This window comes from Myotis lucifugus, unplaced genomic scaffold, assembly GCF_000147115.1.
Source record: "Myotis lucifugus unplaced genomic scaffold, Myoluc2.0 scaffold_524, whole genome shotgun sequence".
In the NCBI taxonomy this organism is placed as follows: Eukaryota; Metazoa; Chordata; class Mammalia; order Chiroptera; family Vespertilionidae; genus Myotis; species Myotis lucifugus.
In genome coordinates, this window is record NW_005871572.1 from 169,405 (window position 1) to 185,494 (window position 16,090).

General features: G+C 38.7%; 1 protein-coding gene across 1 annotated transcript in view; it reads left to right on the plus strand.

The window, feature by feature from the left end:
- LOC102425823 (leucine-rich repeat-containing protein 37A-like) overlaps nucleotides 1-16,090 on the plus strand; it is a 133,887-nt gene that overhangs the window by 106,032 nt on the left and 11,765 nt on the right. Inside the window, exons 18-23 of the mRNA XM_023745212.1 lie at nucleotides 5,695-5,766; nucleotides 6,327-6,401; nucleotides 11,539-11,654; nucleotides 13,464-13,598; nucleotides 14,082-14,209; nucleotides 14,649-14,753. Of these exons, the coding sequence (XP_023600980.1) occupies nucleotides 5,695-5,766; nucleotides 6,327-6,401; nucleotides 11,539-11,654; nucleotides 13,464-13,598; nucleotides 14,082-14,209; nucleotides 14,649-14,753 (631 nt within the window). The remainder of the gene's footprint in view (nucleotides 1-5,694; nucleotides 5,767-6,326; nucleotides 6,402-11,538; nucleotides 11,655-13,463; nucleotides 13,599-14,081; nucleotides 14,210-14,648; nucleotides 14,754-16,090) is intronic.

A 16,090-nucleotide genomic window follows, 5' to 3' on the forward strand; every position in this document is an offset into this window, starting at 1 on the left:
CTCTGAAGTGAATTGTCTGTGGCAATGGGAATCTTTGAAGTAAGGGAGAATATGCTGTTTAAGTTGTGGTGTGAAAAAATATTCATAAAGAAAATACATAGCTGTAGCCTCATTCCAATTTCTTACCTGACTACTCCTCAGTAAGAAGTGTGGGTTTTATTCCCTTTCAGCTAGAAACTTCTGTGATTTCTCTGTGACACAAACAAATCATAGTGGGTATGTTCAGTGGCCTGAAAAGGATTTTAGACTCAAGATGAATATTGTGTTCCAATCTTGTCTTTGGAAAAGACTGTCTTACTGTCTTGTGGTATAGAAATCTAATTTCACACAATTCATTACGGGTTAGATGCGGGTGTTCAGGATGTGCCAAGCTGGATTGGCAGTTCCTGCAGATGCCCATCTGTAGCGGCCTCCATCTTCTCTCATTAATGTGATGATGCCTCACTTGGGGAAAGAGCACGGACAGCCAGTTTTCCTTTGGTCAATGCATTAGAGAGCACGCTCATTACGTCCCTACACCAAGAGGTTTTGGTAGCATCAATACAATGTTGAAAACTCACCACCTTTACTAAGCATTGTGTAATACTGAGAGTCTCCTATAAGAATCTGAGTTTCACTATAGTTATGAAGGTAGTACAGGGGGGGAAAAACAAACAAAAATTGTGGAATCTCAGTTGAAAAAAATTCAGAAACAGTGTCAGCATGTACTAATTGCTGGGGGTACAAAGAAGAATTGGACAGGGACTTTATCCCCAAGAACTTTATACTGGAAGGAGTAAGGTGGATGTTGATGGGAAAACATACGAGAGCCTTGCCAGCATCTTTACAGCAGGGTAACAAGATAGGAGGGAGACAAAACGGGGACTGGGTGATGTGTCAAAAAAGGTTTGTAACAGAGTAGGCAGCAATTTGTTTATCTTGAGTTTCTGGGTTCATCTTAAATGACAGAAAAGTCAATGAAAGAATCAGAGATAGCTGATGTTAGAAATAAATTAATACCCGTATCTTGTGATTTGAATAGAGCTGTAGTTCTAAAACTAACTCATAGTACTTTCAAAAGGTTGTCAGAAACCTTAAGTGTGTGCTGGAGGCTGGGCTCCTTTGTTTTGGGCCAAATCTTATGGACAAAACTCACTTGCTTCAGGAAACATTTGCCATAGTGAGATATAAACTAAATTGCATCTTTTCCCAAGTCATTTTTTCATCTATATAATATATTGCTGGTGTTTTATAAGTTGAAAGAATATTTTCCCCTGCAATAAATAAGTTTGTAATAAGTGTGAGATGGATTTATCATGAATTGAATGAAGCTTAAGCTTCAGGGTTCTTCACTTGCATAAGTCCCTTCCAAGTTCTAGCAAGTTGGAGGGGCCTGTCACTTTTCATATTCACAATTTGCATATTTTTATTAGGATTTCCCAAAACAGATGAGGTTCAGTCTTCACAAAACCTTGATTCACCCCTGGTTTTCAGGTAATTATATTTCAGTAAGTTTATTGAGTGAAATCTGTTATTGACAGACACTGAATGAACACGTTAACAGTGTGGTAAAGAGTCCATTTTGGATCTGAAATCCACCTCAGAGACATGCTGAGTGTATTAATAAAGTAACACTTTTTGAATGGTAGTCATAAGCCTATTCCTTTCAGATAAAATCAGGAATTAAATATATTATGGAAAACCAGCAGTGGTTGATAATCCTAAATGTTAAATCTACTTATTTTTTCTGACTTTAAAGTGCTTCTCCTTCATTCACCTACATAGGTCCAGACTGATGGCTTATTTTAGTTCATTCCATTCTGCTTTCTGTGGTACTGGGGCTGTGGGCTGTTTTTCAAGGTTACCCCAGGGATGGAGAGCAAAGCTCTAGGATGAGTTAAAGCAACACAGATCACTGTTCTTACAGAAAGCAATAATTTCTCTTGACTAAATGTTCCCTGGATTCCTCCAAGCCTGATGGCTAAATTTACAGTTTTTATTATTATTATTATTATTATTATTATTTTAATCTTTATTGTTCAGATTACATTTGTTCCTCTTCCCCCCCCCCCCCCATAACTCCTCTCCTCCCAGTTCCCGCCCCACCCTCCGCCCTCACTCCCCACCCACTGTCCTCATCCATAGGTGCACGATTTTTGTCCAGTCTCTTCCCGCATCTCCCATTTCCCTTTCCCCCGCCAAGAATAGTCAGTCCATTCCCTTTCTATGTCCCTGATTCATTATAATCACCAGTTCATTCTGTACATCAGATTATTTATTCACTTGATTCTTAGATTCACTTGTTGATAGATGCATGTTTGTTGTTCACAATTTGTATCTTTACCTTTTTCTTCTTCCTCTTCTTAAAGGATACCTTTCAGCATTTCGTATAATACTGGTTTAGTGGTGATGAACTCCTTTAGCTTTTCCTTATCTGTGAAGCTCTTTATCTGACCTTCGATTCTGAATGATAGCTTTGCTGGATAAAGTAATCTTGGTTGTAGGTTCTTGGTATTCAGCACTTTGAATATTTCTTGCCATTCCCTTCTGGCCTGCAAAGTTTCTGTTGAGAAATCAGCTGACAGTCGTATGGGTATTCCCTTGTAGGTAATTGAGCCTCTTTCTCTTGCTGCTTTTAAGATTCTCTCTTTGTCTTTTGCTCTTGGCATTTTAATGATGATGTGTGTTGGTGTGGTCCTCTTTGGATTCCTTTTGTTTGGGGTTCTCTGCGCTTCCTGGACTTGTAAATCTATTTCTTTCACCAAGTAGGGGAAGTTTTCTGCCATTATTTCTTCAAATAGGTTTTCAATATCTTGCTGTCTCTCATCTTCTGGCACCCCTATTATTCTGATGTTTGTATGCTTGAAGCTGTCCCAGAGGCTCCTTACACTATCTTCGTATTTTCGGATTCTTTTTTCATTTTGCTTTTCCGGTTGGGTGTTTTTTGCTTCTTCGCATTTCAAATCTTTGGCTTGATTCTTGCGCTCCTCTGGTCTGCTATTGGGTGTAATATTCTTTATTTCAGTCCGTGTATGCTTAATTTCTAGTTGTTTCTTTATCATAGCATCGAGGGTCTCATTAGTTTTTGTGAGGCTTTCCACAAGTTTATTGCAAGCCCTCAAAATTGCGTTTTTTAGCTCTATATCCTCCACTTCTGTCATCTTTTTTTGTCTCCGCATTTTTTTATGCTTTCTTGGTGCACCCCCTTGTGGTCTTTGTGCACAGTCTTGTTCTAGTTAAGCCTTGATTGTTGTAGTTAATACTAGAGGGATTTGACCACCAGGCCAACTGGCTGTGAGAATCAGCTGTGGGAAAACTTCTGTTCTCTGGGGAGGTGCTAATCTAGCCTTTGCCTGAGGCAATCCGGCAAATGGCTCTGCGCAGGGCTTGGGCGGGGCGGGCTCAACAGGGCGGGCGGAGGGAGCAATTATGGCTGCTCTCAGTCCCGTTCCCAGAGGCTCTGCTTCTCAGAACCCCGGCAACCGCTGCAAACCTCGGAGAGAAAGCTGCCCTCATGTTCCAACTGATGCTAGACAATCCCGATTCTCCCGTTTGAGTCTGAGTCCCTAGAGACTCGCCCGGATCTGGAGCTCAGAGTCTGAGACTCCCTCCTGATTGAAAACGACAACCGCGCCCTCAGCCACCTGCCCGCTTTGCGCGTGCACCTCCGCACCTTTAAATTTTCCACACTGCGCCTCCTCTGAGCCTGGGAATGCTGTTGTCTTTCCTTCTAGTTGAAGAGCCTCTCCTCAGCCAGCCTTCCTGTGGTTCTGGGTGATGTCCGTTCCGTCTTTTAGTTGTATTTTTGAAGTGGTTGTTTGCGGCAGCAATCTCCGGTGTTTACCTATGCCGCCATCTTGGTGGAGTCCTAAATTTACAGTTTGAAAAAGTTGATTCTGACCATTTTTTGCCAGTTGTTTTGTAGGGATGACTTACTTCACCGTTTTCACTGATTTGCCTACAACATGGTTTTAAATTTCTAAAGTCTCAATGACTCTAAGCTAGTTAAATATTTAATCATGGCCGATCATTAGGAAACAGGAATAAAAAGAAAAAGAATGTAATTCTCATAGAGGCTGTCCCAGATGGGTACATGAAATTTGAAAAGGGATTTCTATATCTAGTGATCTCAGAATTAAGGTTAAAGTAGCAGCTATTTTAAAACCCCTCTTCTTAATGGGGCTTAAACATGGGTTTTAAGGTCAGAACTGAGTTCAAATTCCAGCTCTGCTTTTTACTAGCTTGACAACCTAGGACAACTTATATAACCTCTCTGTGCCTCAGATTCCTCATTTGTAAAACGGGGTAATAATATATATCAATAAAGTTATTGTGAGGATTAAATATGAAATGTTCATTACAGATGCCCAGTAGCCTAATAGATATTAGCTGTAATAATCATCTTTATAATAGTCTGCAAAAGTATACTAATGACTTTAGAGTAGTTAACCTAAAGACAGATTTTCTTTTCTTCTTGTTTTTTGTTTGTCTTGTTTTACTTGTATGTTTTATAGAATTGAGAAGAACATTTATTTCAGCATTGGGAATAAAAATTTGTGTCAATTAACAAATTTGTTCATTTTTATTGATATATAATCAAAGTGTTATTTATTTATTAAACAAACATCTATTAAATACCTAGTATATGTGCCCTGGCCTGTTTGGCTCAGTGGATAGAGCATCGGCCTGCAGATTGAAGGGTCCCAGGTTTGATTTCAGTCAAGGGCATGTACCTTGGTTGCAGGCACATCCCAGTTGGGGGTGTGTGTGCAGGAGGCAGCTGATCGATGTTTCTCTCTCATTGATGTTTCTAACTGTCTACCCTCTCCCTTCCTCTCTGTAAAAAATCAATAAAATATATTTTAAAAAATAATAAATAAATAAATACCTAGTAAATGTCAGGCACTACCAGTCCAAGAAATTGACAAGTAAACAGGTGATTTACATGCAATGTAACAAAGCCTGTGATATAAAAATACACATGGGAGTATGTGATAAGAGCATGGCTTTCACCAGTTCCTCTTAGATTTATCCTCTTTTTGGCTCCAAAACCAAGGAGTTAGTCCTATTTTTCTCTTTAACTGGGTGGTTTAAATTGGATTTTTAAAATTTTCTGGAGATGAAAGAAAAGCACCTTGAATTATGGAGGACACTAGAAATAGTAATTTCTGTAGAGTAGGAGCTTCCTATCAGCATAGTCACTAATAGGGTTTTCTTTTTTTCTCTTTTTTAAAATATATTTTTATTGATTTCAGAGAGGAAGGGAGAGGGAGAAATAGAAACATAAATGATGAGAAAGAATCATTGACTGGCTGCCTCTTGCACGCCCCCTACTGGGGATCAAACCCGCAACCCCGGGATTGTGCCCTGACCTGGGAATCGAACCATTACCTCCTGTTTCATAGGTCAACGCTCAACCACTGAATCACACCAGCCGGGCATTAATAGAGTTTTCAATCTGATAAGTTCTTTGGCATACTTTTTTATTTGCTATTCACTTTTTCCCTATTTTTTACATGTTCTTCTCCATTTTGTCATTTAGAGACCTGGGTAGTTCCCCAAAAAAGTATGCTTTAGGGATTCTTAAGGGTAATCTAAAGGTAAAGACAGAAAATGATTTCTTTAACCTTCAAGTTTTGTACCAACAAAATGAATATAAGCTTTCATGGCACTTACTGAAAATGCAGACAGTTTTAATTCTATTGCATTTTTCAGAATCCTCAATCGTAATCCTCTGACAACCGTTCAAGATCCATATCTTTTTAATTTGCCAGCATTGAAATATTTGTAAGTATTGCAACAATTTCGTGGCTCATGAGATGATTTCTGCTCTTTCTTACTTTCATCCAAGATTAAATATTTTGCATTTTGATTAAAAAGTCATAATTTAAATTTTAACTAGGTTATTGAAAATGACTATTAGCACAGAAAAATGATAAAGACTGTACAAGAGCAACACAGCCAGGAGAGGAAGGGAGCAGTGTTGAACAACACGTTCAGACATGAAACATGCAGATGCATGTAGAAGTACCATTGATCTCAGAAAGAAAAAAGGAATAAGTTGTACATTACATATATATTTTTAAAAAGAATAATCAAGTTGTGGTTGCAATTGAGAAAGACAAATAGGATAATGGTAAAAAGAATAAACACAGATTGTACTGTTCACCAAAGTAATTAATTTGATGATGCAAATAAATTTAAATTTCTTCAAGAAGAGCTCTCAGAAAATATCACCTATGGCAAATAAATTCTTGAGTTGGCTTGACAGAGAAGCCAGAATTGAAGTAGCTATAGAGTTGTTGTCTTTGGGTTCATATCATGCATGTTTGGTCCTTCTCCTTCAGAGACATGGGAGCAACCCAAGTGTCATTTACAACAGTTGATAACATCCTCAAGATGACCCTTACACTGGAAAAACTGTACGTTGGTTTTTCTTTTACTTATTTTCACTTAGTTACTGTTTTAGGTTTGCTTTATTATTTTCGTAAGTCAGGTTTATTGAGGTATAATTTTTATTAAATAAAATTCACTCTTTTAACCCTGGCCAGTGTTTTTTTAATGGTAAGAGCATTGGCCCCCACACTGAAGGGACTCAGATTTAATATCCAGTCCAGAGCATGTACCTGGGTTGCAGGTTTGATCCCTGGCCCTGGTTGGGTGCCTGCAGAAGGCAACCAATCAATGTGCTTTTCTCATATCAATGTTTCTCTCTCTCCCTCTCCCCTCTCCCCACCTTCCCTCCCTTCCACTTTCTCAGAGAGGAAAAAAAAATCAGTGGAAAAAATATCCTCGGGTGAGGATTAACAAAAATTTAAAAATCACTTTTAAAGTGTACAGTTTAGTGAGTTTTGGCAACTGTGTAGTTTTGATCAATGTACCGCCATCACATTAGAGATACAGAACACTTTTGTCATCCCATAAAGGCTCCTCATATTTCTTTGCAGTCAATTCTTCCTCCCACCACCAGCCCCTGATGAGCACCAATCTGATTTTTGTCATTATAGCTTTGCCTTTTCCAGGATGTCTTATAAATGAAATCATGTAGAGTGTAGCCCAGAAGTTCTCAACCTGTGGGTTGCGACCCCTTTGGGGGTCGAACGACCCTTTCATAGGGGTCTCCTAAGACCATCGGAAAATACATATAATTACATATTGTTTTTATGATTAATCACTATGCTTTAATTATGTTCAATTTGTAACAATGAAAATACATCCTGCATATTTACATTACGATTCATAACAGTAGCAAAATTACAATAATGAAGTAGCAACAAAAATAATTTTATGGTTGGGGGTCACCACAACATGAGGAACTGTATTAAAGTGTTGTGGCATTAGGAAGGTTGAGAACCACTGGTGTAGCCTTTTGTATTTGGCTTCTTTCATGTAGCATAACCCCCTTTTTAAAATAAATGTATACATGTTGCTGCATCTATTAGTAGCACTTTACTTTTTATTGCTGCATAGTATTCTAATTGTGTGTATACACCAGTTTGTTTATGCAGTCATCAGTTAATGGATATTTGAGTTGTTCCTAGTTTTTTGGTTTTTAAGAATAAAGCTGCTAAAAACACTCACATGGCCCAGCTGTGAGTGACTCAACGGTTGAGAGTCAACTTATGGGTCAGTGGGTCATGGTTCAATTCCCAGTCAAGGCACATGCGTAGGCTGTGGGCTTGCAACAGGCAGCTGGCCAATGGTTCTATCTCATCATTGATGTTTCTATCTCCCTCTTCCTCTCTGAAATAATATATATATATATTCTAAAAGATTAAAAATAAAAACACTCACATACAGGTCTTTGTGTAAAAATACATTTTCATTACTTTGGGGTAAAATACCTACGGTGGGGTTGCTGCATCATATGCTGAGTACATATTTAATTAGTTAAGAAACTGCTAAACTGTGTTCTAAAGTGGTTGTACCATCTTGCCTTACCACCAGCAGTAGATGAGAGCTGCAATTGCTTCACATTTTCACCTGACCTATATATTTCTCTTAGAGGCCCAGTGCACGAAATTCATGCACGGGGTGGGGGGGGGGGTCCCTCAGCCCAAACTGTGCGCTTTCGCAGTAGGCCTAAGCCATCAGTTGGACATCCCTAGTGCTGCCATGGAGGCAGGAGAGGCTCCCGTCACTGCCGCTGCGCTCGCCAGTTGTGAACCCAGCTCAGGGCTTTTAGCTGAGCAACACTCCCCCTGTGGGAGCGCACTGATCACCAGGAGGCAGCTCCTGCATTGAGTGCCTGCCCCCTCGTGGTCAGTGTGTGTCATAGCGACCCGTCATTCCGCCATTCAGTTGATTTGCATATTAGCCTTTTATTATATAGGATGTTTTTTAATTAGCCTTTCTAGTAGGAATCCTATATAATAAGAGAGAGATATGCAAATTAGGCCAGGACATCACAACCAGCTCAGAGCACGCCCCCAGCCCCAGCGGACACACACCACACACCAGGGTTAGGGGTGGGCTCCAAGTGGCTGCTACGTGGCTCGGAACCCACCCCTAACCCCGGCACTGCCCAGTTCCAAGGCCACTCCCACCGGGGTTTCGTGGGCAGGCGCTGCGTCGCCTGCCCTGGGAGCCTTCCTGCCCTGGGAGTAAGGCCCCCGGTGGGAGTGTGGCACTGCCCAGCTCCGAGGCCACTTCTGCCAGGGATTCACGGGCAGGCATGCCATGCCGTCTGCCCTGGAAAATTAAATTTTGAGGAACTTGAATTCATCAAACTCTAATTCAGCAATGTTTTTCTTATTTGGTTTGTGCTTTTTTGTTCTTATCTAAGAATTTTTTTGTGTAAGAACCCATTGTCTAATCCAGTGGTTCCCAAACTTATTTGGCCTACCGCCCCCTTTCCAGAAAAAATATTACTCAGCACCCCCTGGAAATTAATTTTTTTTATTTTAATAGCAATTAAACAGAAAGATATATGTATTAATGTTTCTACCTTTTTCGTAAAATATAGTAAAGAAAAGTGTAAATTAGAAACATTGAAGTTTGAAATTATGAAACTATTTATTGAACTCAGAATAGAAAGGTAATACAAAAAAAGTTAAAACAAATGCACCCTTTTTGCTGTGAACCTAAATCTGCTCAAAAAATAAATAAATAAAGTTTATTAATTAAACATAAAAAAAACAAAAACAAATGCACCTGTGGCCATCACCGCCCCCCCTGGATCGCTGCAGCGCCCACCAGGGGGCGGTAGTGCCCACTTTGGGAATCACTGGTCTAATCCAAAATCACATAGATTTTCTTCTATGTTTTCTTCCAGATGTTGTCTAGTTATGTTTAGGTCTATGATCCATTTTGAGAAATTTTTCTATATGGTGTAAAGTAAGGGTCAGAGGTTTTTTTTTTGTTTGTTTGGTTTTTGTTTTAAAAAAATATTTCTGTGGACCCCTATTGTGACAGTTTATTATAGAACTTATTGCATCTTAAATTGTGCTACCCCTCCCAATATGGCAGGCTAATAGAAACTTGCTGTTATGCTAAGGGTAGTTGAGAAGGTTACATGAAATTAGTATAGGAAAGGGCTCTGCTATTACCAGTGTGCTCCAACTGCATCTGACAGGCCAGCCTACAAATGACCGCCGTCTGCACATTGTTGTATCTGTTGGTGATTGTCTAACCTCATATTCCTCAGTTCTCCCACAGCATCTGCCACAGTCAATCCTTCCCTTGTCAGTTAGATGACTTCCTCTAGGATATTCAAAATCATTGCTCTGTAGAACTATAATACTATTAATGCACTGAAGAAATTCAATTCCTACACTATAATATTACATAATAAAGAGTTGAAATTCCAATTTTCCCAGTTGTCTACATCATTTACTTCTAACAACTTTTTGAGGTATAATTGACATAATAATTTTGTTTATAAATATATATTGTGTTTATATACACTCATATGTTTTCTTGTAGAAGTTTCATAGTAATAGGTTTTACATTTAGGTCTTTCAACCAATATATATTCATATACCACAAAACCATCACCAAAATCAAACTGTCTATAACCTCAGAAATTTTCATCATGTCTCTTCGTAATTTTTCCTTCCATTCCTCCTTACCATCCCCAATTCTTGTGCAAGCATCGATCTGCTTTCTGTTGCTATAGGTTAGTTTGTATTTTCTAGAATTTTATATAAATGGAATCATACAGTATCTACTCTTTTCTAACTGGCTTCCTTTACTCAGATGATTATTTTAAGATTCATTCATGTTGTTATGTGTATAGATAATTCATTTCTTTTTATTGCTGAAAAGTATTTTATTATATATAGATATATCAGTATTTTTCAACTGATGTATCAGTATTGATGGCTATTTGAGTTGTTCCAATTTTTTACTATTACAAATAAAGCTAGTATGAATATTTATGTGCAAGTCTTTTTATGGAAATATACTTTTATTTCTCCTGATAAATACCTGGAAGTGAAATGACTGGAACAAACGGTAGGTGTATGTTTAAGTTAAAAAAAAAACTATTTTCCAAAATGGTTGTAGATTTTACATTCCCACCATTGTATGAGAATTTCATTTTCTTCACATGTTTGCCAATATCTGGTATGGCCATTCTGTTTAATTTTATATAGTTTAATAGGTGTGTAGTGGTATCTCAGTGTAGGTCTAACTTGTATTTCCCTAATATTTAATAATGTAAAATATATTTTCATATGTTTATTTGCCATCTGTATATCTTTGAATCATTTATCTATTTTATATTGAGTTTGGGTTATTTACATATTCTGGAAACAAGTCCTATGTTAAATATGTCAATTGGTAAGTATTTGCTCCCATTCTGTGGCTTGTCTCTTCATTCTTCCAAGAGTGTTCTTTGTGGGGCAGAAATTCTTAATTTCGATAATGTTCAATTAATCCCTTTTTTGTTTTTTATAGATTCTGCTTTTGGTATTGTATCTAAGAAATCTTGCCCAATTCAAGGTTATAAAGATTTTCTTATATGTTTTCTTGTAGAAGTTCTATAGTTCAAGGTTTTACATTTAGATCTTTCAACCAATTTAAGTCCATTTCTGTATATGGTTTGGGTTGAAGTTCACTTTTCTTACATGGAGATATCCAATTGTCCCAACACCGTTCATTGAAAAGACTATTCTTTCTCCATTTTTTAGCTGGCATTATTCTATAAATAATAGCTTCTCTCTTTTCTTTTTGAGTATCATTGTGAACTCATGGGCTCTTCTTTAAAATAATTACTTTATATTTTATTAACATTATTCTTTGTGGTTGGGAGAAGGAGATACATCTGAATTAAACTACAGATCAGTGTCACCCAGTTATAATCTCTATCACATTTATTCTAGGCATCCCATACCCATTGCCATTCTTACCCTTCTGTTGAGCACTTCTTTCCTCCTTTCTATTTATTTACAATATTCATGAATAGCAAATGGCCAACTGATCCCTATAAAACTCTTCAGGAGATAATGCCCCAACAATTCTTTTTTGCCCAACCCTGTGGTAGCCTTGGCCTACCTCTTCTACCTATTCAGGTAATTCCTTTGTCACTAATTTAATTCTTTGTGTTTCCATTTATAGGATCTTACCTAGCCGTTTGGCCTGCTGCCTCTGCCACTTTAAAAATAGTATTGAGGCTGTTGCCAAGTCAATCAGACTGCATTGTGACAATGAGTGTCTGGTAAAAACACATTGTGGTGAGTCTGAATTGCCCATGATAAACTTTTTAATTTTTATTTTGTTTTTATTTGTAATCAATGATAATAAGTTTGTAAGCAAATGAAGTAACTGCATTATTTCTATTCATTTACTCAGAGTTCAACTCCAAAATTTTAAGAACTTCTATTTGCTAAGAGTCTGATGAAGGGAAGGGTATTACCATTAATGGCCACATCGTGTGTGTTGTGCTCTCTGCTGGGTGCTTTACTTCCAAATGAGAACTTGTTCATTAGTGTGTCACAGTCTGTAAACTGCTTTGTATGCATTAGGTTTCAATTGCCCTTTGCAGTGTACACAGATATTGATACATTTTTATTTTGTTTTTACAAGTTTATGAAAAGAATACAAATGATGCTGATTTATGTAAGTTTTATTTGGAACCTGAGAGTTTTTGGATCCATCACCAGAAGCTGCTACCCAGCCCTTCTAAGGCATGGGAGGGCTCGCTCTTTTTAGACTGTGCAACTCTGACCTTGCTCTGAAGCACAAGGTGTTCTATCCACCAAACAGTCGTGTGCTTTTAAGTATTTTTCTACACGTTAGGTTTATTGGCAGCTACTTGATAACTTCCCAAATGTGCTTTCATGCCCAGATAGCTTAAATACAGGTTTCCATCATGACCTGGGGCACATCATAAATAATACTGCTGTGCTACTTACATAAAGTCAGTGTTGCTTATTTTTCAGAACAATGTTTTGACCAATGATATTACTCCCTTCTGCCCCAACAGTGGGCAGAACAGGCATTTTCATCTCCTTTTAAGGAGAGTGAAAACAAGACCAGAAAGGGCTGACAGCTGTCACCTCGTGCCCAGGTCTCCAGCTCCCAGTTTGGGGCTCTCCGCAAGCCCATGCTCTTTCCCAGGACGTTACCTCCTTCTCTCACCCTTATCACCACCAGCAATACTTTTAATTCTTCTGAAAATTCTTGTGTACCAGCTGCACAATGACGCACTTGACCTTCACACAATCAGAAGCTTTTGATGGTTCCCCAAGTACAGCTGAAAATATAAGAAATGACATGAAATGTTAGCAAAGTAGGCATCTGACAAAAGTTATTTTTCCCTTATGTATTTTAGAACCCCAAGTCTTATTCCATAGATTTATTGAACATTCCACAGTGGTACACAACCTGGCAAGTCTCTTAATGTACATCCCAGATGCCTGCCTAAATCTTAAGCACAGAGCGAGGGTAGACATACTGTTTTTTCTGTATAGAGCCGTCTGTTATGGGGCTGGCATATGTGGAGGCAGGGCCCAAGTGAAGAATCAGTGAGTTAGTGGAGAAGGGTGTGTCCAGATGAGGACGTGTTAGCCATGGGTGTTAATCGTGGTCATCTGTGATGGTAGCAAGAACACAAGCATCCTGAAGAGTGGAGAGAGGAAGCCTCAGGCTCCCTCTGCATCTGAAGCAGGACAGGATGGGTGCGTGAATGTGAGGAGTTCACAGTAGATCTGCAGAGTGTCTAACTGAGTGGGTCTTCCAGCCCTGGCTTTCCTCCAGTAACCGGCAGTTGGCCCTTGGGGAACCAATGGTATAATCCTAAATATAGTCACCATATGTAATGTTATGGTATGTTCTAAGTAACCACTTTTTAAAAAGATGCATTTTCTCCTTTTGTTGTGTCAAAAATCATAGGTTTAAGTTGGGGTTTATTTTTCTCCTCTCTAAATGGCACTCAAATATTTGCTGATTCCCTATATAATGGACTGGGATGTATGGCTATGGACTGACAAATAGCTGTCCCATGAGTCTTTCAATATCAAATGTGGTATCTTTTTTGACAGATGAACAAGTACTTACAGAACGACCATTCATGAAAATATTAGAAGACCGGAAAAAGTACAACAGCAGTGAGCTGACAATTGAGTCAGAGAGGACAGCCCCAAAGAAAAATAGCGAGACTTTGTCAGCCTTCATGAGTGAGCAGCTAGACTTTAATGATAAAAAAAATGATATTATTAGTGCACTGAATTACATATTGCCTTATTTCTTTCTTGAAAATAAATTTTTATTGATTTCGAGAGGAAGGGAGAGGGAGAGAGATAGAAACAACAATGATGAGAGAGAATAATTGATCAGCTGCCTCCTCCATGCTCCTCACTGGGGATGGAGCCTGCATCCTAGGTATGTGCCCTAACTGGGAATCGAACCGTGACCTCCTGGTTCATAGGTGAATGCTCACCACTGAGCACACTGACCTGGCAGCCTTATTCTTGGAAAAATATCTAGAAGATACAGAATCAATGTTATTACCATTCATTAAACTCCCCTTTTCAAGTGTACACAATGCAGATATGCCCCTGAGTCATTTGATAAACAACAGAGGGAACCCTTCCCTTAAACCTGAATTATACAATTCAAGTTTCAAAAATAAATTGAGGAAACTCTATTTTCTGGAACAGACCTCCTGATGAAATTGCTTGAAGAGCAGCAGGAAGTAAAGGTTTCCAAGGAAGAGTTGGATACAGAACAATGGAAAAATGAGAGGATGGAAGCCCCGGGGGAACAGGAAGAGGAGGAATCAAATGAGGTGAGGACAGCTCCTGAAACACGGAACCGGGCTTTTAGTCAGTTTAGGACATGCCATAAAAGTACTCAGGCAAGAAGACTAGGGGCACCTCGTCTGAATTTTGTCTTGACCATGTGACTTTGGCAAAAATAGTGATCTCTCATTTTGCTCATTTAGGAATTGTACCCCTGTTCTAGGGTAGAGGAGAAGAGGACCTAACACCCAAAATAAGTAAATTGTACAAGAAAATGCTGATTCTAAGATTACATAACACATTAGATTTGGTATGTTCTTGAAGAACCTATACGTTAGCTATTTACCTGGAAGAGTGGGATTTTAGAATAATAGTTATAAATAGTTAGCTATTCTCTAGAATAGGCTAGCTAATTGTTATTTTTTTATCCCATCTGTCTCTTTGGTGTTTTGGTGGGGTTTTTTTAATGTTCTTTTTTTTTTCCAGTTCAGAAATGAAGTGCCAGGATATAAGAACTACAACAAAGTCATCATAGCATCACCTGTGATTGCAGTAGTAGCTTTTTATTTTGTAGTTTTCTGTCTCATTGCGGTAAGACAACAGTTAATTCAGATTTCCAATATATTTTCTGTTTTTAGAGGAGGTTCAGAACCCACAACCTGAAAATCAAAGCCGCTGTCCCACCTACTCCTACTAGATACTCCTCTTTATTCATGAGCACTGAGATATGATTTGTTCTTTTATTACAAATTTATATTCCATGGATTTTAAAATGAATCCCATTCCCAGAGATCTCTCTGGAATTGAAATCAAGATAAGTCACTAGACTATTTTGAAACTTAAGTTTGATAGGTCAGAATTGACATGATAGCAAAATTTCTTCTTCTCGAAATGAACGATGTCGAGTGATGCACTCATTACTCTCTTTCTACCATTGACTTATTTCCTTGTTGGCTGAAATGAGAAGAGATGTAGAATCACCACCCTCGTGGAGCTATGTCACCCTAGCAGATGGGACATGGCATAATGATAAAAGTGTGATCTTGTCAATTCTTAAGGTATACTTAGCAGCTTTCTTCTCCAGTGTGTAAGGCATGGTGTTAGTAGGTTCAGTTAAAACACTGCAACCTAAATCCTGCATCAGGCTTCTCTAAAGCATGACATGTTAGAGTCACCTGTTCCTAGAGCTTGTCTGTGTCCCTTTTGTTCAATTACATAATGGTGTACTTTCCCTACAGGCAGATTGCTGACATTAAAGAATGATTTAATAAGCTGACAATCTTGACTCTACCCCATAAATCCAACATAATATATTTTATTTACCTTTTCAACAGTCATGGCAGCCCTCCATTCCAAACAAAGCCACCCCTCACCATAACCTAGCCACACCAGGCCCATTCCCACTTTTTTGTGTGCCTTTGCCCATCTAAAATTCCCTTATTTTGCTCTGCCTGGGGAAATCCTGTGAATCTCTCAAAAGCCAGCTCAAGTTCATCTGTTCTCATGAAGCTTTCCTTGAGAACTCCAGCCCTCCTGCTCCTAGTCCTTTTGTGAAATTGGTACCATTTTGTGTGGGGGAGGGCCAATAGTAAGTCATTCCCTGAGAACTTAAAAATGTGGTAAGCAATTTTTTAAAAGGTGGCTCCCCCAGAGAGAAATACCAAGGTCAACACATCATGGAGCAGATCCGTGATGTGTAAGGACCAAATGGCTTCCTGGTCTATCAGACTGGAGTAAAACCTGATGAGATGCATTAACTGCTAAAGAGAAATAATGTCTATCTGCAGGAGGATTGGTCAGTAGTAAAAGCAGAGAATAGGTGAAGAAGAGACCAACATGAGCATTGTCCATCCTAACATTTCCTAAGAGTAGAGTTGTCCTCTCTGGCAGCATATGTGGAGAGTCAGGCCCACTAGCCTGGCTGTGCC